The sequence below is a fragment of the Octopus bimaculoides genome, chromosome 1, assembly GCF_046866305.1.
Source record: "Octopus bimaculoides isolate indiv1 chromosome 1, ASM4686630v1, whole genome shotgun sequence".
NCBI lineage: Eukaryota > Metazoa > Mollusca > Cephalopoda > Octopoda > Octopodidae > Octopus > Octopus bimaculoides.
In genome coordinates this window covers 112,220,033-112,241,242 of record NC_142928.1, presented here as the reverse complement: position 1 = coordinate 112,241,242, position 21,210 = coordinate 112,220,033, and the positions used below count along the sequence as shown (strand labels likewise).

The following is a 21,210-nucleotide window of genomic DNA, read 5'->3' as shown; positions in this document are numbered from 1 at the left end:
TAACATTTTATAGCAAATAACATATTAATATCATTTCTAGTTCATTGGCACATTCAAATTATTATAATCCATACATAATACAGGTACACAATGCTAACTTGTCATTAAAAGTAATCATCTTATTTTAAGTACATTTTTGAGTTAATATTACTTTGAACATTATATACTTTTTCTAAATTCCAGAAATGAACCTTTCAGTTTATGGTTGCACTTAAGGATTATCTCCAAGTGTTTGTTTATTATTTTATCTTAACATAATATTATTTCGAGTGTCTCTTCCAAGCAAGGGTCACATACTTTGGAGTATTCCTTATACAGTTTTTCATTTCATAGTACCGACCAATTGGTACTGTAATTTATTTTTTCCTTTTGTGGTCCCACATAAGGTTTGTGAGTGATGTACATTGTCACTTGCTGCTGTTGGAAAATGAGGCTATATGGTTCCTCTGTGTGTGTGTGTGTGTGTGTGTGTGTGTGTGTGTGTGTGTGTGTGTACATGCACACACACACGCACACACAGAGAAAGAAAGCTGGATTCTCATTGTTTTGCATGGGAGAGAAATATTTTGCTATAAATTCGTCTGATGAAATTACTTTGAAATATCTCTGAAAATAAAAAGTGATCATATTGAATTTATTACTTTTTATCTTGTCAAATATTTAACAGTTATTATATATAACCCATTATCTGTTTTCCTTTCAGCTGGAAGCAAAAGCAAAACTATTACTTTGGTATTTCATAAACTGATAACTGAGTGTTCGTATGACATTCTGTTTATTTATGATGGCAACTCCTATAACAGTACCCTACTTGGAAGTTTCAGTGGTGATATTATCCCAGAACCAGTCACTGCTTTCTCTGGATATGTAAGCTCTCAACTTTTTTTTAATATTTTGCTGATTCCAGAAATTTCCTTATCGTTGGATATTTTTATTACATTAAATCATATTTGGAACATTACTGAGTTTTCCACAAAAGGCTTTTTTCTTTTGTATAGTTAATGTTCATTATGTGATTCAAACAGAAATATCACTGAGCTAAGATATGTAGCCTTTTGGTTTATATCATTTACCTTTACACCTGTAATTATTTGTCAGTAATCTCATCATCTTCATTGTCCATGCTGACATGGGTGGGATGTTTTGACCAGAGCTGGCAAGTTGGGAAGTTGCACTAGGCTCCAGACTGGTTTGACATGGTTTCTACAACTGAATGTCCTTCCTAATGCCAACCACTTTACAAAATGTGTTGGGTGCTTTTACATGGCACCACATGGGTGCTTTTGTGAGGCACCACATGGGTGCTTTTGTGTGGTACCACATGAGAACTTTTACATGGCACTGCATGAGTACTTTTATGTGATACTGCGCAGGCGCTTTTATGTGGCACTGCACAGGTGCTTTTATATGGCACCGCATGGGTGTTCTTGCATGGCAGCACATAGGTACTTTTATGTGGAACTGAATGGGCACTTTTATGTGGCACCAAATGGGCACTTTTATGTGGCACCAAATGGGCACTTTTATGTGGCACCAAATGGGCACTTTTATGTGGTACTGCCCTAAGTGCTTTTTATGTGGAACTGGCATGTGCAGGCTAATCCTCTCCACCAGGGTGGAGCTTGGTCTTAACATTTCTGCTGTGAACCACAGGTCTTCTTGAGTACAGCAAGATGCCAGGCATCTCAGTCTTTTGTCATTTCACCTGAAAGGTTCAACATCATGTGATCATTCTTCAGTATTTCGTCCCATGTCTTCCTGGGTCTCTCACTTTCACATGTTCCATCTACTTCGAGAGATTGGCATTTCTTTATGGAGCGGTTGGCATCCATCCACATTACATGACCAAACCAGTGCAGTCTTTTTGTATACAACAACTAATCTTTTAATTAGAAATAATATTTTTACGAAAATGTTCAGTGTCAGAAAAAAACTACTTGCATTCTTCTAGGGACAGATAAAAAGTACCATGTTTTCTTATCCAAAGCTTCCATTTTCCCATCTGCTTCACAGCTGACAAGACATCCAAATATGTTCAGCCAAGAAATGTATCCATTCGGTTGGAATCATTTGAACTTGCCACCAACAGATATTTGTAGGTAATTGAATATTCTTCAAGAGACAGACAGAAACCAGGCTACCAATTTGTTCATTTCTAACATTTCCTGTGAAGCATAACAAGTAAAGGCCTACTTCTCAACACACCAACACTTCAGCCACAAAGGTTATAAATAAGGATTAACATTCAATTACTGGTGAATAAGGGAATAGATAGCAAATCAATTAAAGTTGGATATCTTTGATCTTGTGAAATGCCCCTTTCCCTTCCTCATGATCCATCACCATATGGTCACACAAACTCTCCTAGATGCACAAAACAAGTATTTATCTACTCACCCACAAGAAATTTACTTTGTGTCAAAAAACAAACAACAAGCAACTTAACTACCCCACAAGTGACTAAAAGTGGATTGACACATTGCTATAAAATAAAGAACAGTCAGCAGTTCAGGGTGAGCAATTGATTAGTAAGCAGTTCACTATGAGCCATTGGCAGAGAGCGTTTAACCTCATGTAACAGTATTCGTAGTGCATTGTGTAAATATTTTCCTTCCCCTGCTTTGTTAAATCATCCAGCATCCGCTTATAAAATTGGCGATGAGTCGTTTGAAGCTTGCGTTGGATGTTTAAAATTTTATTTTTGGTATGAAACTAAAGAAAAATTGCTTAACATGGAGGACTTATTGACCTCCGTGGTGCAGTTGCAACAGCAACAGCAGCAACAACACCAAAACTAACAGTTGCTGGAATTAATGTTGATTAAGTCTGAAAATACTTCAGGTTCATACTCACCAGACAGCATAGCAAACTTATTGAAGAATTCAGTTATAATCCAGAATAAGGGATTACCTTCTGTGCATATTTTCAAAGATATGAAGAAATCTTCAAAGAAGAATGTAAAAATTGGTCTGATAAGAAAAAGTACTTTTAAGAAAGTTATCCTCTGCTGAAGAGAAAAAATATAGTAACTATATTCTGCCAAAGAAACCAGGTGAGATTTGTTTCAATGAAGCAATTAATTTTTTATTGAAAATTTTCAGTGAAAGAAGTTCCCTGTTCAGTATCCACTAGCAATGTTTAAATTTAATCAAAAAAGATGATCAAGATTTCGTCACCTTTGCTGGAGTTGTTAACAGAGAGTGTAAAAAATTCAAATTAAATGGATTAACCCTGGATATGTTCAAATGTCTAATTTTTGTTCAAGGGTGTACTGCAAGGCAGATATACATTCCTGGATATTAACAAAATTAGAACAGGACCAAGAATTAACTCTACAGGCAGTAGCAGAAGAAACCAGAGGATTATAAATTTAAGATATAATGCAGATAAAACTGAAGAAAAACATTGCTCTCATATTCATGCATGTTGACCAGTAGGAAAAAATGTCAAGACCAAATCCATGTCATGAGTGTGGTGTTCTACATTTTGAAAGTAACTGTCTGTTTAAAAATATAAAATGCTTCAAGTGTGGTAAGCTAGGTCATAAAAAAACACACTGTTATACAAGGTCTAAAAAATTTTTCAGAAAAATAACATGTAAGCAGGTTATTGGTGACAAGGAATATGAACAAGCCTTAAAGTAAACTTGTGTATATAAAAGTTAGTAACACAAGCATAAAGTTACAATTGGATATGGGTAGTGATATCTTGATAATTAACACAAATACATGGAAAAAAAATCAGGAAACCTAGTTTAAAAGAAAGTTCAAAAATTGCATGTGGTGTTTCAGAAAAAAAAATTACATTTTAAGGGTGAATTGATAAGTGACATTACTTTTCATGGAAAAACTTTAAAAGCCAAAGTTTTTGTGTTGAATAATATGACAAATTTATTTGGAACAGACTGGATGGAATTATTTAACTTATGGGACCTCCCCATAAATCTTTTCTGTAAAAATGTGAATGGATTTTCCACTAGTACAAATAAGTTGTCAGACAAATTAAAAAAAAAGAATTAAAAATATTTTTCCTGAAGTTTTGTTGGATGAATTAGGTCTGTGCTTCAAAACAAAAGTGAAATTTCAAGTAAAAGAAAATGCTATACCAGTATTTAAACCAAAATGATCTGTACCTTTTACAGTGTTAGAACAGATAAATTTAAAGAAACTAAAAAAATTGGAGTTATCCAAGAAGTGGAATGTATTCAATGGGCACCACTAACTGTGTACATTAAGAGAAAGAATAATAAAATCAGAGTGTGTGGTGATTTTTCCACTGGTTTAAACGAATGTCTTAAAATGTTCCACTATCCGCTACCTACTCTGGAAGACATATTTGTGAAATTAAATGGTGGTAAGATATTTTCTAAATTGTATCTCTCTGATGTGTACCTACAAATTAGAGTAGACAATGACTGCTTTAAATACTTAACAATCAACACAAAGGACTATATAAATATAACAGGTTACCATTTGGCTTAAAATTCACACCAGTGATTTTTCAATAGGTTATGGATGCAATGTTAGTGGACTGTGAATTCTTAATTCCATATCTGGATGATATGCTCATTAAAAGCAAATCCAGGGATTAGCTTGTTGAGCTTGTGTTTGAAAAAAATTAGGGATTACAACTTTACTTTGAGTGAAGAAAAGTATAAATTTTTCTTAAGGAAAATAAAATATTTAAGACAAATCATTGACAGAAATGGAAGTCAACCAGGTCCGTCAAGGACAGATGCAATTACAAACATGCCCCCTCTGACAAATATAGCAACCTTACAAGCTTTTTTAGGACTGGCAAATTATTACCAAAATTGTATTCCAAATATGCATACGGTAAGAGCTCCACTAAATAATCTATTAAAAAAAGATGTAAAGTGGAATTGGTCTGAAAACTGTCAGAAGATGTTTGACAAAATTAAAAAAATATTAATATCTGATTTGTCATTAGCACACTTTGATCCTGCTTCAGAGATTGTAGTAGCTTCAGATGCCTCTGAGTACTGTATTGGAGCAGTAATGCTACATAAATATAAAGATGGTAACATGAAGGTGGTGGTTCATGCCTCATGTTCTCTGATATGAGCAGAAAAAAATTGCAGCCAAATTTAAAAAGAGGCTCTAACGATTACTTTTGCCATTAAAAAGTGTCATACATTTTTACATGGTAGAAGTTTTCGACTACAAATTGACCATCGTCCGTTATCAGTACATATTGTAAAGCTGAGTTTGTGAGTGTGTGTGTGTGTGTGTGTGTGTGTTGCATCTATAGAAATCCATACTTACAAGATAGCAATCTGGGAGTCGCACCAATGGATTCCTCATGGTCGAAAATGCCCAGAATCGGCCATTTATTATTATTTTTTTTGCTTCCTAAGATGTGAATTTCTGTATTAAAAATAATTTTAAACCATAACTTCTAACAATTTTCAAGTCGAAGCATGAGTTAAGTCCCCTTCTAGCGACAGTGTAAAGAGAGGGAGAGATATAACAGATTTTTTAAATTTCGTTTTTTTAGTGAGTGATACACAATATAAACAATATTCTCCGTTTCTCCACAACTAATTTCCAAATTTGCTGAATCTGTTGCTCTACTCATAGCGACATATAGCTGGTCGTGCGTGAACATGGGAGAGAGAAGAAGTTACCAGAGCAAAAATCCTAAGTGTTCACTGTAGATATGATCCTTCGCAAACGATCAGCTATTATTTTGTAAACAATGTTATGAAACTGTTCATGTTTTCGAATTATATATATATATCATCATCATCATCATCATCGTTTAACGTCCGCTTTCCATGCTAGCATGGGTTGGACGATTTGACTGAGGACTGGTGAAACCGGATGGCAACACCAGGCTCCAGTCTGATTTGGCAGAGTTTCTACAGCTGGATGCCCTTCCTAACACCAACCACTCAGAGAGTGTAGTGGGTGCTTTTACGTGTATAATATATATATATATATATTATTTTGTTTAAAAGAGTTCCAACACTGTCTGTTTTTTATGTTTTATTTATATTCCTGCAGAACCAATGTGGAGTATAGAATATGGAATATACAATATATAATATAATATACAATATATAATATAAAATAAAATAAAATAAAAATGGATGGCACCATGAAAGAAAGTATTGAATGTAGATGAAATATTGAGTGTTCAATATAAAGGATCAAATATATAAATATAAATATATAAAGGCGACTCGAGTTTCAGGGCTATTTCCCTTCGTCATGGCCGGTATGACAGACTTTAACAGACTGTAATAAGTTGGCTGGTTTTCTGTCTTTTATACCAATTCCTTTGGACAGCAGCAGTAGGTGTTTGGCTATTTTTAGAATTGATGTCAAATCTATTTTTAGAAATGATGATATTTTAATTTATTGTTTTATGTGGGTTGTAGGGATAAGATTTTTAAACCCCAGTAGGTGTTTGGCTGTTCTTAGAAATGATGCCAAATCTATTTATAGAAATGATGATATCAGAGAGATTTTTTGTGTTTTGGTTACAGGGATAAGATTTTTAAACCCCAAGTAAGATGGATTTAATCATTGTTTGTTAAGAGTGGGTTTGAATTTCTTAATAAAGTCTTTTTCTTTGCATTTTCTTTCAATTTCATTCCGGTTGTAAAGTTTATGGAATGGAAATATAATAAAAGTTTGATGACCACGTGTTGCCAGATGGTTACTCAGTGGTATTTGGCGGACTTCTGGGTTTTTAATCTGTTGTCGATGTACCCGTGAGCGTTCCGATAGTGCATTACCTGTCTGGCCAACGTACAGTTCTTCACAATTAGGGCATTTGATGCAGTAGATTAGATTTCTACTTTTGCAGTTCATGTTCGCATTGGTGAATATTTTCCCTGTTTTTGTGTTCATCCTGAACAACCTACACCCATCCATCCAATTTACAAAGGAGATGAACAGTAGCAAATTACCATTTCTAGATATAATGGTAATTAAAAAGAACACCGCCATTACCACAGATATATATTACAAACACATAGACACACACCAATACTTGAACTTTAAATCGTGCCATCCACCCCATACAAAATGCAACATACCATACTGCCTAGCCAGGAGAATATGTACTATTGTAGAGAATATAGAGACCAGAAATCAACGCCTGATGGAACTGAAAGAATTTCTGGTGAAGCAAAAATACCCATCACTACTCATAGAAAATGGTATTCAGCTGGCTTCGAAAATACCCATACAACAACTGAGGACACCACAAAGAAGAGACAAACAGGAAAAGATCATTCCATTTATAGTGACACAAAATCCATGCCACCAGAACATCTTTAATATCGCCAAAGCGAACTTACCGATCCTTGCACAAAGCAAGGAATTGAGAAATATCATTCATCATCATCATTACAGATCAAAATATAACTCTAAGTAAGAGACAACCTAAAAACTTGAAAAAGCTATTAACAAAGGCAAGGTTTGACCTCAGCAACAAAAATCAAACATTCACTGTATCCAAATGCAATGATAGCCGATGCGGCACATGCCGATCAATCCATACCGGCCCATATATGAACACAAAAACAGGGAAAATATTCACCAATGCGAACATGAACTGCAAAAGTAGAAATCTAATCTACTGCATCAAATGCCCTAATTGTGAAGAACTGTACGTTGGCCAGACAGGTAATGCACTATCGGAACGCTCACGGGTACATCGACAGCAGATTAAAAACCCAGAAGTCCGCCAAATACCACTGAGTAACCATCTGGCAACACGTGGTCATCAAACTTTTATTATATTTCCATTCCATAAACTTTACAACCGGAATGAAATTGAAAGAAAATGCAAAGAAAAAAATTTTATTAAGAAATTCAAACCCACTCTTAACAAACAATGATTAAATCCATCTTACTTGGGGTTTAAAAATCTTATCCCTGTAACCAAAACACAAAAAATCTCTCTGATATCATCATTCTATAAATAGATTTGGCATCATTTCTAAGAACAGCCAAACACCTACTGGGGTTTAAAAATCTTATCCCTACAACCCACATAAAACAATAAATTAAAATATCATCATTTCTAAAAATAGATTTGACATCAATTCTAAAAATAGCCAAACACCTACTGCTGCTGTCCAAAGGAATTGGTATAAAAGACAGAAAACCAGCCAACTTATTACAATCTGTTAAAGTCTGTCATACCGGCCATGACGAAGGGAAATAGCCCTGAAACTCGAGTCGCCTTTATATATTTATATTTATATATTTGATCCTTTATATTGAACACTCAATATTTCATCTACATTCAATACTTTCTTTCATGGTGCCATCCATTTTTATTTTATTTTATTTTATATTATATATTGTATATTATATTATATATTGTATATTCCATATTCTTTACCCCCACATTGTTTCTGCAGGAATATAAATAAAACATAAAAAACAGACAGTGTTGGAACTCTTTTAAATAAAATAATATATTCCTCTATACACAATCATACAAAAAAACCCACCTTTTTTGTATTTATTTTTACTCGCATATATATATATATATATATATATATATATATATATATACACACATATACATATATGCTTTCGGTGCAAATGGTTTTGTTATACGACGCTGTATTTTACAATCATGTAAATAATAATACTAATGGTATTTTTTTATATAAGCTTTAAGTTTATGGCGTACTGACAACTGATGTTGCTGTGTTTACATTCCTGTAACTTAGCGGTTTGGTAAAAGACACTGACAGAATGAGTACTAGGCTTACAAAGAATAAATCCTATGGTTGATTTCTTCCACCAACGACGGTGCTCCACCATGGCCGCAGTCACATGACTGAAACAAGTAAAGCAATAAAAATCTATGCCATTTTAATCCCGAGCAAGGCCGGGTGTCTCTGCTAGTTATCTATATATGGTTTTAAAAAAAAAAAGGCATTTGATGCAGTAGATTAGGGCATTTGATGCAGTAGATTAGATTTCTACTTTTGCAGTTCATGTTCGCATTGGTGAATATTTTCCCTGTTTTTGTGTTCATCCTGAACAACCTACACCCATCCATCCAATTTACAAAGGAGATGAACAGTAGCAAATTACCATTTCTAGATATAATGGTAATTAAAAAGAACACCGCCATTACCACAGATATATATTACAAACACATAGACACACACCAATACTTGAACTTTAAATCGTGCCATCCACCCCATACAAAACGCAACATACCATACTGCCTAGCCAGGAGAATATGTACTATTGTAGAGAATATAGAGACCAGAAATCAACGCCTGATGGAACTGAAAGAATTTCTGGTGAAGCAAAAATACCCATCACTACTCATAGAAAATGGTATTCAGCTGGCTTCGAAAATACCCATACAACAACTGAGGACACCACAAAGAAGAGACAAACAGGAAAAGATCATTCCATTTATAGTGACACAAAATCCATGCCACCAGAACATCTTTAATATCGCCAAAGCGAACTTACCGATCCTTGCACAAAGCAAGGAATTGAGAAATATCATTACAGATCAAAATATAACTCTAAGTAAGAGACAACCTAAAAACTTGAAAAAGCTATTAACAAAGGCAAGGTTTGACCTCAGCAACAAAAATCAAACATTCACTGTATCCAAATGCAATGATAGCCGATGCGGCACATGCCGATCAATCCATACCGGCCCATATATGAACACAAAAACGGAAAATATTCACCAATGCGAACATGAACTGCAAAAGTAGAAATCTAATCTACTGCATCAAATGCCCTAATTGTGAAGAACTGTACGTTGGCCAGACAGGTAATGCACTATCGGAACGCTCACGGGTACATCGACAGCAGATTAAAAACCCAGAAGTCCGCCAAATACCACTGAGTAACCATCTGGCAACACGTGGTCATCAAACTTTTATTATATTTCCATTCCATAAACTTTACAACCGGAATGAAATTGAAAGAAAATGCAAAGAAAAAAACTTTATTAAGAAATTCAAACCCACTCTTAACAAACAATGATTAAATCCATCTTACTTGGGGTTTAAAAATCTTATCCCTGTAACCAAAACACAAAAAATCTCTCTGATATCATCATTCTATAAATAGATTTGGCATCATTTCTAAGAACAGCCAAACACCTACTGGGGTTTAAAAATCTTATCCCTACAACCCACATAAAACAATAAATTAAAATATCATCATTTCTAAAAATAGATTTGACATCAATTCTAAAAATAGCCAAACACCTACTGCTGCTGTCCAAAGGAATTGGTATAAAAGACAGAAAACCAGCCAACTTATTACAATCTGTTAAAGTCTGTCATACCGGCCATGACGAAGGGAAATAGCCCTGAAACTCGAGTCGCCTTTATATATTTATATTTATATATTTGATCCTTTATATTGAACACTCAATATTTCATCTACATTCAATACTTTCTTTCATGGTGCCATCCATTTTTATTTTATTTTATTTTATATTATATATTGTATATTATATTATATATTGTATATTCCATATTCTTTACCCCCACATTGTTTCTGCAGGAATATAAATAAAACATAAAAAACAGACAGTGTTGGAACTCTTTTAAATAAAATAATATATTCCTCTATACACAATCATACAAAAAAACCCACCTTTTTTGTATTTATTTTTACTCGCATATATATATATATATATATATATATATATATATATACACACATATACATATATGCTTTCGGTGCAAATGGTTTTGTTATACGACGCTGTATTTTACAATCATGTAAATAATAATACTAATGGTATTTTTTTATATAAGCTTTAAGTTTATGGCGTACTGACAACTGATGTTGCTGTGTTTACATTCCTGTAACTTAGCGGTTTGGTAAAAGACACTGACAGAATGAGTACTAGGCTTACAAAGAATAAATCCTATGGTTGATTTCTTCCACCAACGACGGTGCTCCACCATGGCCGCAGTCACATGACTGAAACAAGTAAAGCAATAAAAATCTATGCCATTTTAATCCCGAGCAAGGCCGGGTGTCTCTGCTAGTTATCTATATATGGTTTTAAAAAAAAAAAGGAATCTCTACCCTTACTGCTAATAGGTTGCAACACTGGGGTACTATATTATTAAACTATGATTTTAAGATGGAGTATATACCATCTAAGCTATTAGGACACACTGATTGTGTATCAAGACTAATTTTAAAAATGCTGATCCATTTGAAAATACTGTGATTGCTGTGTTGCAAGCAGGAAATGAAATTAAAAATGTTTTGTGTAATGTCATTCATGAACTTCCAGTCACATTACAAGCCATAAAATTAAAAGCAAAAAACGATCAATTCATAAAAAAATGAAAGAAATGCTAAAGACTAAAAGAGATAAAAATATGTGCAACACAAATGTGAACCAGTTCTCAATGTGTGACAATATATTGATGTACGCACAATGAGTTGTAGTGTCAGCCACACTACAGAAACGATTACTAAAGAAATTTGACATTGGTCACCCAGGGATTTTGAGAATGAAATGATTAATGTGTATTGGCCAAGAATGGACCGTGACATTGAAGAATTAGTGAAAGCATGCAAAGGGCGTTACTCTAGCTGCAAAAGTACCTACCACTAAATGGCAACTATGGCCAAAAACAGATATTCCATGGTTGAGACTGCATGTTGATTTTGCAGGTTCACTTAAGGGTTCATACTACCTTGCTGTGGTAGTTTTTCAAAGTGGCCTAAAGTGCATAAGTGTAAAAAGCTGACGTCTGCAGTTGCAGTAAGTTTTTTCAGGAATTGTTTGCCAGATATGGTATTCCTGATACCATTGTGTCTGATAATGGAACTCATTTTACTTCAGATGAATTCAGAAAATTTTGTAAAATGTTTGTTATCGAATATGTCACCATTCTGCCGTATTATCTTTAATCAAATAGACAATGGTGTATTTTGTTGACACTTTCAAGAGGGCATTGATAAAGTTGAACAATGAAGTAATGAATGACTTCACACTTCAGCAATTTTTTAGAGTATACTGATCCAAATATCTCATCTGGAATGTCACCCGCAAAATTGATGTTAACTAAAAAGATTAGCTCTGTCTTTGACAAGCTGATACTGAGTGAAAATAGAAAAAAAGGTGAACAACAAATATACTTCAAAATTCTTCAAGTTAGGTGACAAAGTTTTTTTAAAACCTATAGATATGGTAAAGAAAACTGGGAGGATGGTGTAATCATTAAACAAATTGGAAGAATGTTCTTCCTGGTAAAAGGAAAAAAATGTCAAACATAAAAGACATATTAACCAGTCACAGGAAATGAAATCCCCATGGAAGCATTGTATGACACATTTGAGGTACCAACACTCAAACAATTTGAAACTATACATCTTAGCACCAGAAAATGGAAAACAATGGAAATGCTGGATTTAAACCCTAAGCGTAAGAGATATTAAAACTCTGAGCAGAGTTTAATTCTCAAAAGAGGAGAATGATTCTAAAGAGGGGAGATGTTGTGGAAGTATTCCGACCACCCCTCAACTGACTAAAAGTGGATTGACACATTGCTATAAAATAAAGAACAGTCAGCAGCTCATGGTGAGCAATTGATTGGTAGGCAGTTCACTATGAGCTGTTGGCATAGAGCATTTAACCTCGTGTAACAGTACTCGTAGTGCATCATGTGAATACTTTTTTCCCCCTGTTTTGTTAAATTATTTATCCAACTCCAGGATATAAAAAGAGTGCAATAGAACACTTAAGCTCAGGCTGGTCATGGATAATATGTGTATGACATATATCTACATAAGCTTCACAGTCATCACTGATAGATGGACAGAAAGACCAATTTTATGAGGCCCTCTTGTTGTTTATAACAAATGACAGCTGATTATCATGATTGGCAACTTTTATGGACATGTTATCTAATACAAGAGTAACCTCTTCAGTACACATGGTGGCTATGGATATGGTATGAAAAATGAAGAAGGATCATAGTTCTTGATGTTCTCTGATGCAAATAACCTATTTGCAATATTACCTTAACCCTTTCGTTACTAACCCGGCCGTAGCCGTCCGAAAAATCTTTTGGTTCATAAGACTAACCTGACCATAGACGGCTGAGCGTACCCATTGTTATTTAAATGTATATTTGAACCCAAATCTCGTTAGTACATTCATTAAAACACCTGATTTCACTTTGCAAACAGTTGAGTTATTGTCTCCGACATTGTTTGGCGTGATATTTGAACTCAGTGAATTTTGGAAGATTTTTTTCCACATTTTTTGCGGCGTCGATTTTTTTCCACTTTGAAGATGGAGAGAAGTTTCATGCTATCAAGCAGTGATTCCGAATTTGAAGGTTTTTCAACAGAAGGTATGGAGATATCGAAGAAAAGAATGAATGAGCTACAAAAGCACTTAGTGAACGATAATGAATCGGATATTTCTGTATCCGAAACTGAAAGCAGCGATTCTGAAAGCAGCAACGGCGACAGCAAGGATGATTTTACACCAGAAAAAGATTTTAAAAATATTTTTATTAACAATTTTTCTGAGGAAACAGGGTCTACCCATAGTCTTTCTCAGGAAGCGAAACCTTTAGACTTCTTTTTCATGCTTGTTTGAAATGATTACTGCGGAAATAAACCGTTACGCAGAATGTAAACAAACCGGAAAAAAAAAGATAGCTTGTGGTTTCCTGCAACTGTAGATGAAATACGGGCATTTTTTGCCATAAATATTATTATGGGTATTAGACAGTTAGCCAGAATAACAAATTACTGGAGCGATCAGGAACCTTTTGGTGATGAATATATTTCCAGTATTATAAACGAGTATGATTTGTGAAGCTGAACCAATATTTACATGTGAGAGACACTAGCAGTACCCCAGAGACAAAAATTATGCAATAGAATTGATTAAGAACCCTTTCTTTAATTATGTTCCAAATATCACATTAATATGTTGATAAATAAATAAGTTACAGGTGTTTAATGAGACTAGAAATTCATGATTATTTTAGAATTTAATTGAAACTCATGAGGGGTGTATTTTGGTCAGAAATATAGTAACGAAAGGGTTAAGGGAGCTAACTGGCTACCTGATTACTTTCCAAAAAGCAAACACAAGTGAGACTGACTTCATATTCACCAGAAAACATGATAGACTCACAGAAATGAATGCAAGTCTTTGGTGGGGATAAATGTACTATTGAATATAGATTAATGATTAGTGATTTCAGAGTAAGTGGTTGATGGACCAAGAGACACAAGGAAGCTATGGAAGCTGAAAGAATCCTGTCTTGAGCAGTTTTGGTATCTTGATTAAAAGTGAAGAGAAACAAATGTCAAAAATGCTCATTTTGTTTTCAAATTTCAAATTTATTCAAATTTCAAAAGCAATAAATGAAAGATGTAGAGGAACAATTGAACTACAAAAAAGAAACATAAAATGTTACAATAAAAGTATTTTTTGTGTTCATGCAAATATCAAGAAATGAATGAATTTATCTGACAACCCAATATAACACATTGTCAGAAGTGGAAAGATTTGTTATGGATTAAAATGGATAGATTAGAAACACTCACTAATATTTTCAAAGTTCAGGAAATTTACTTGAAAACTGGAAAAATTCAAGTAAAGATTTAATTTGTATTCATTGCACAAAATGTCCAACAAATATATAATAAATTTGTATTTGATAATGAAAATATGTTTTTAAAAAAATATTACTTTGGTTTAGAGAGAGGCCTTTGCTGGCCCTCTGAGTCTAGGGAAATTGATGTGGTTGATGTTTCACTTTTAACTTCTGTTGGTAATTGATGGTTGCAGAAAAAAGCTACAAGGAAGGAATTCCAGAAATCTGATGTCCTATAAAGGAAGAACAGGGAATACCCACTCAGGTACACCAAACTCATTTCTCCTCATCTTGCCACACATACACGTAAATGTGTGGGTGGAAGAGGAGGAGAAATGAGTCTGGAGTACTTGAATGAGGGTGGGATGAGACCAGGCAGCTCCTACTTGCATAGGCCAATGTGGTGATAGAAAAGGCAGAGAGAACAACACATCTGTGATGTAATTGTCATTTTTTACCAGGGTAGTCAGCAAGAGGATCTCATAGAAACGGCCCTTTTGCAGATTTATTGGTTTGATTGTAGTGCTTATTCAGAGATCACTGTTCCAGTCAGTCAAACAGGCATTTTTAAAAAAGTTTATATGTATAGTTGGAAAATGAAGGCATCTATGATTTGAAAATTTTAATTAATTCCTTATCCTTAGAAATATATTACAGTTTATATTTTTATATAAATTATGTTTGCTCCCTAGGGAGGTGTCCATTACTCTCATCAGACAATGGATATAAACCTAGAAAGCCTTACTTTGGTGTTGCTGGCAGAGTAGTGTTTGCTATGATGAAGGAGGCACACATATGAGCAACAGTCCTGGCATTTGAAGGCATTAACTGCCTGTTTGTTCTTGGTGCTGTTTTTCTGTTGATTTTGCTTTACTCTATCAGTAAGGCTTAACTGCTCCTTATTTTTGCAAACTCTTGACTTGTTCCAGTCTCTAGTGGGAGTGATCTCTAGCAGTATCCTCCTACCTTTCAACACTTTTATCAAGAGACTTCATATCTCTCTTGCAGTCATCCTTGAAACATATCTGGGGTTGCAATTGTACTCCATACAGTACAAGAGAACTTGTACTGTATAGAAGAATTTGAGGCTACTCCATACAGTAGCCTCTAATTCTGGAGGAACTGTTTGTACAGTTAGAGGCCTTACATATGTTAGAAATTAAATGGTATCTGATAGCTAGGAAAATTTGAAGAAGATGACAATCATTTTTTTGGATGTTATGTGTTTGAGTATCTGTAAAATAGCTAGAGAACAAACACAAAATTTGATATACATCCCTTAATAATTGTGAACCATCAGTCTCATTCATGATATTTTTCACAGAATCCTCCATTTGTTAATTGTCAATCTTCTAATATTTAACAAACCTAAAATTTAAAGGAAGAAAAACCACAATACTTCTTGTTAACAATTCCATTTGTTACATATTTGGATTTTCAATTTTATATTCTTAGCATTATAAAAATTGTTTTATCTTCCAGAATCAAGAAATATATCAGTACTGATTGTTTTGAGATTCTTCTCATCTAGAATACTGTACATCTTTTGATAATTTTCTTACTGTCTGTACTCTGTATCTTTCTAAATTCCACAGTACAATATATGCTTCTATATGTTCCAACAGTATGTGTAATCACCTGTAAATTCCATGTCGAACCTTATAGCTCTACCTACCCCGTTAGCTTTTCTGAATTCGATAACATAAACTTCTCTATGTCCTTCAATATAATAATAAAATAACCTTCATATTTAACAGTTGCACAGATGTTATTGTAGAATTTCTTATTTTCCAGTTTCAAGTTTTATTCATATATATCAGTTAAAAAATTATGTTTTAATTCTGTATTCTATTTCAGATGTTGATACATTTGTACAGTGATAACAACCATGCCTTAGAGGGATTCAATGCAACATACACTATAACAGATTGTCCATATAATTGCAGTAAGCAAGGAGACTGCCGAAATCATACATGTGTTTGTCATTTCTGGTTTACAGGAAAAGGCTGTGAGAAGCGCTCATGTAGTACTGATTTATGTCATGGTCATGGAAAATGTGATACCAACAAAGAACGTTGTATCTGTGATGATGGTTATGTTGGTGCAAACTGTGATCTGTTGCTAAAGAATGACAGTGGGCAAGGGCAGTGGTATATTTTGTCAAAGTCAAGTAATATTTTCACACCTAGGACTGGCCATATTGGTATTTTTGTACCAAAGTCAAATAGTTTATGGATATTTGGTGGTTTTACATTAAATAAGATAGTTAATGATTTATTATATTACAGCTTTAACACCAATCAGTGGGAAAATGTCTCAAAAACCTCTCCATGGCCTGTACCTCGTTATGGACATGCTGGTGCTGAATTTGAAGATTGTTTATATATTTATGGTGGAATCATAGCAACTAGAGTATACTCTGATGAACTCTGGGTGTTCAACACTACTTTAGGTCATTGGTATCTTATATCTGAAAAAAATCGCCATACTCCACCTAGTTTGACAAGTCATACCTTAACAAGAGTGAATAACTGGTTGTATTTGTTTGGAGGACTTCTTATGAATGGATCATTTTCTTCAGATATGTATCGGGTAAATTTAACCTCGGGAGTTTGGGAACATGTTAAAATCAGAGGTGGAAGAACATTTATGAGACGTCTTGCTGGCCATACTACTGTCTTTCACCAAGAATCAAACTCTCTTTTAGTTTTTGGAGGTTTCTGGATGGAAAGTGCTTCTGCTAGTCAACGTACAAATAGCCTTCATGCTTTTCATTTAAAGGAAAGATACTGGTCAAAAATGGCTCATCCTTACACCCAAAGCAAACATCGGCCTAGAGTAATTGCACATCACTCTGCTGTGTTAATGGGTAACTATCTTGTAATCTTTGGAGGAAACTCACATGTACATAATGATTGGAAGATCTGCTATGATGGTGAATTATATTTATACAATATTGGATGCCATACTTGGGTTAGTCATGGAGCTCTTGAAGAACGAATAATGTCAAAAAGTAAGTAACTGTGCAAGTTATGTTTTGGTAAAATTTTACTGTACTGTTTGAATGTATAGCAATATATTGCTAACTTCTAATTTCAGAATAAAACCATAAAGAAGTAAATAGAATACATATATTTTAACTGAGAATAATGACTGAGTTGATATAATGGTGCATGTTTAGTTGCATATAAAAGAAAGGTGATACTTTTCCCTCAGTTTTACAATAGATTATGAAACCAAATTTCTTGTATTCTCATATGAGATTCTGTACTATCTTTCATCAGACAAGTTCAGCTACGGTTTTCTATTTCCATACAGAGTTGTACAACAACTTCTTAATTTAGACTGCACAAAATTTTATTATCAAATCCAACTTTTTTTTAAAGTAATATATTTGATTGATTTTAAACCAGTTTTTAGTTTACAGTCATGGCACCGATTGTGTCTTTAAATTTCATTACCAGGAAGTCTTTAGGATGTTGTCTTTTGATTTGTCTTTAATATAATAGTATTTCAGGTAATTATTCAATTATTACAAATCATGAATAAGATTTGAGCTCAGCTCTGCAATCTAAGGAAACATTCCAAATTATACAGTGTTACTGTTGTTTATAGTTGAGAGTTGTGCTTCATATTGGTTTCTATTTACAACTGTTGTGAACTAGATATTCAAGTGTCAAGTGTTTTTACCAAGGAAAAAACACTTGGTTAGATATACATTGTCATCTTGTTGGTCAGTATTTAAATTAATCTTTTGAGCAGGCCCTTTCATAGCCTTTGAAATAGGTGGGAAAAGAAGTTATTGTCAGTCCAGAGATCTGACCTAAATCCTTGCAACAGAGTGAACCCTGCTACAGGCAACCATAGGCTAAGTTTCTGTCTACAAATTTCACTCACAAGACTTTAGTTTGATTGAAGTCTTTTGAAGAAGACACTTTCCCAAAGTTCTATGCATTTGGAAGTGCACCAAAAACTGCATATTTGTGAAGTGAATTTCTTAACTTCACAGTCATATTAGCTTGTAGAATATCAGAAAACCATTTGTTAATGGCATTCACAGTGCCTTTTTTTACTATAGATTTTAGACTTTATATGTATGTAGTTTTTTTTCTTTGGGATCTTTAAAATTTTTATAATTTTTTTTTGTAAGAAGCAGCCTTCTGAATATGTTATAAATAAGTTTGCTTTTCAAGCAACAATTAATAGTATCATTCAGAATTTCTGTGAATAGTATCATTCTGTGAATAGTATCATTCTGTGAATAGTATCATTCTGTGAATAGTATCATTCTGTGAATAGTATCATTCTGTGAATAGTATCATTCTGTGAATAGTATCATTCAGAATTAAAGCATTTTAAATTTCTTTGTTGTATCAGCTTGGCAATAAATTTTATCCAAGATTGTCCGTTGAAAAAAAGACAATTCCATCATAATAGAATCAAAGTGAAATAGAAAATGCATTTAAAAGATGTCATAATGCAATGAAATGCTAAGCTGGATAGAATTTATATTCAGAAAAATATATACACACAAATTAGTGAAATAATAAGTAAGTAAATAATTGCTTTGCAATTTGTTACAGTCTATTATAAATGCTCATAACATTTTGCATATTATGAATTGTAGTACCATCAGATTATATCATTACCATATCGAACTGACTTACATAACTGAACAGTAGGTAATAGGTATTTCAATTGGGAATAACACAAAGTGAAGTTTGAAGTCATGTTGATAGCTTGTGTTATATGGTTGTTATATTTTTGTGTTAGCGCTACTGTACAGTTTGTTCGAAATCTGTTTCATATTTCCTGTATAATTTAAAATTAAGATTCATGTAAACAAATACTAATAATTTTATAAAATAATGTGATTTTCATGATGCTTTTTTTTTTCAGCACTAATCAAATAACACTAAAAATAAGTGATTTCTTAACAAACTAAGTGTTCCAATTTTCATTCATTACATTTCCAATCTAAGTTAAGTGCTTACATGAAATGTAAATGCTTATCTTACATTAGAAATATCTCTAGAAAAGATATTGGTATTGCAAATTTTCTTTCTTCTCTCTTAAACATAATGGGAACTTATATTTATGTAACAAATCATCAATATTATTATTATTTTGCATTTGTATTTTATAAAATATTTTCTGTATTTTCTAAAATTCAGTGGAGGAATTTAGGACATCTAACATGCCAAAGGTAGGACGCTTTGGTCATTCAGCAGCAGTTGCATATGGCAATATCTTATTAATAGCAGGAGGATATGCGGGCCGTGTTCTTGGTGATCTGGTTGCTTACAAAGTACCCTCATTAATAGCTAGTTCACATGTAAGTAGTAAATGCTTTTATTAGAAATATGCTTTTGAAACCTTGTATCTTGGGAGGGTTATTATACTGATAATAATAAGACGCATACTAGTTTAATATTACTACTTTATTGTTAGTCAATTGGTTAAATATCTAACCAACTGGCTAATCAATCAACTGGTTGTTTGTTAGTCAAATTTCGTTTGTTGCTGTTCATGACCTTTTCAGTGACTTTCTCTCTCTCTAAGGTCTGCTCTGAGTTTGTCCGAGAATTGGTCTTATGCTTGTGTGTATGTATGTTTGTATGTGTGTATATAGATGTGTGTTTATAGATGAGGTAAGGGTGAAGGTGAAAGCAAGCAAAGAGTTTGTGTCTGTGTGCATGTGCATATATGTATGTGTGGTTGTGCGTGTACACCTGCATAACTGCTTATATATTTGCTTGTGGGTATATGTGCATTAGCCATTCATGAATTCTTTAAGGTTTCAGCCTTTTGTTCAAGGTCAGTTCTGTCTCAGATCTGCTGGGATTTACTTGTCATCAAGTAAAGATTTATGAGTGTAGGATGTTATGTGGAGAGGGGGAGGAAAGAATAGGGTAGATGTGTATGTGAGCATCTGTGCATGCACATACATAGGTGCATGTGCATGTACAAATATATAGTCTAGTGTATGTGTTCGTGTGATTGAGTTGGTTCTGTGAGTGAGTGTATGCTCTTTACTCTTTTACTTGTTTCAGTCATTTGACAGTGGCCATGCTAGAGCACTGCCTTTAGTCGAGCAAATCGACCGCAGGACTTATTCTTTGGAAGCCTAGTACTTATTCTATCGGTCTCTTTTGCCGAACCGCTAAGTTACAGGGATGAAAACACACCAGCATCGGTTGTTAAGTGATGTTGGGGGACAAACACAGACACACAAACTTATACACACACATACATACGTACATATATATATATATATATATATATATATATATATATATATATATATATATATACGATGGGCTTCTTTCAGTTTCTGTCCACCAAATCCACTCATAAGGCTTTGGTCGGCCCGAGGCTATAGTAGAAGACACTTGCCCAAGGTGCCACGCAGTGGGACTGAACCTGGAACCATGTGGTTGGTAAGCGAGCTACTTACCACACAGCCACTCCTGCGCCTATATGTATATGCATGTACATGGATCTTTTCAATCTCAGTCACAGATTTTTTAATTAATTTTTAAAAACTAAACAGTTTGAAACTTTGGATAAAGTTGTCGTATTTGGAT

The 21,210-nt window shown here is 33.8% G+C and overlaps 1 protein-coding gene across 3 annotated transcripts in view; it reads left to right on the top strand.

Annotated features, from left to right (window-relative positions):
- Positions 1-21,210, top strand: part of LOC106877988 (multiple epidermal growth factor-like domains protein 8) — a 695,248-nt gene that overhangs the window by 52,707 nt on the left and 621,331 nt on the right. For all 3 annotated transcript variants that reach the window (XM_089356139.1, XM_089356136.1, XM_089356146.1), the window contains exons 2-4: positions 704-867; positions 16,481-17,636; positions 19,798-19,958. In XM_089356139.1, coding sequence (XP_089212265.1) covers positions 704-867; positions 16,481-17,636; positions 19,798-19,958 — 1,481 coding nt within the window. The remainder of the gene's footprint in view (positions 1-703; positions 868-16,480; positions 17,637-19,797; positions 19,959-21,210) is intronic.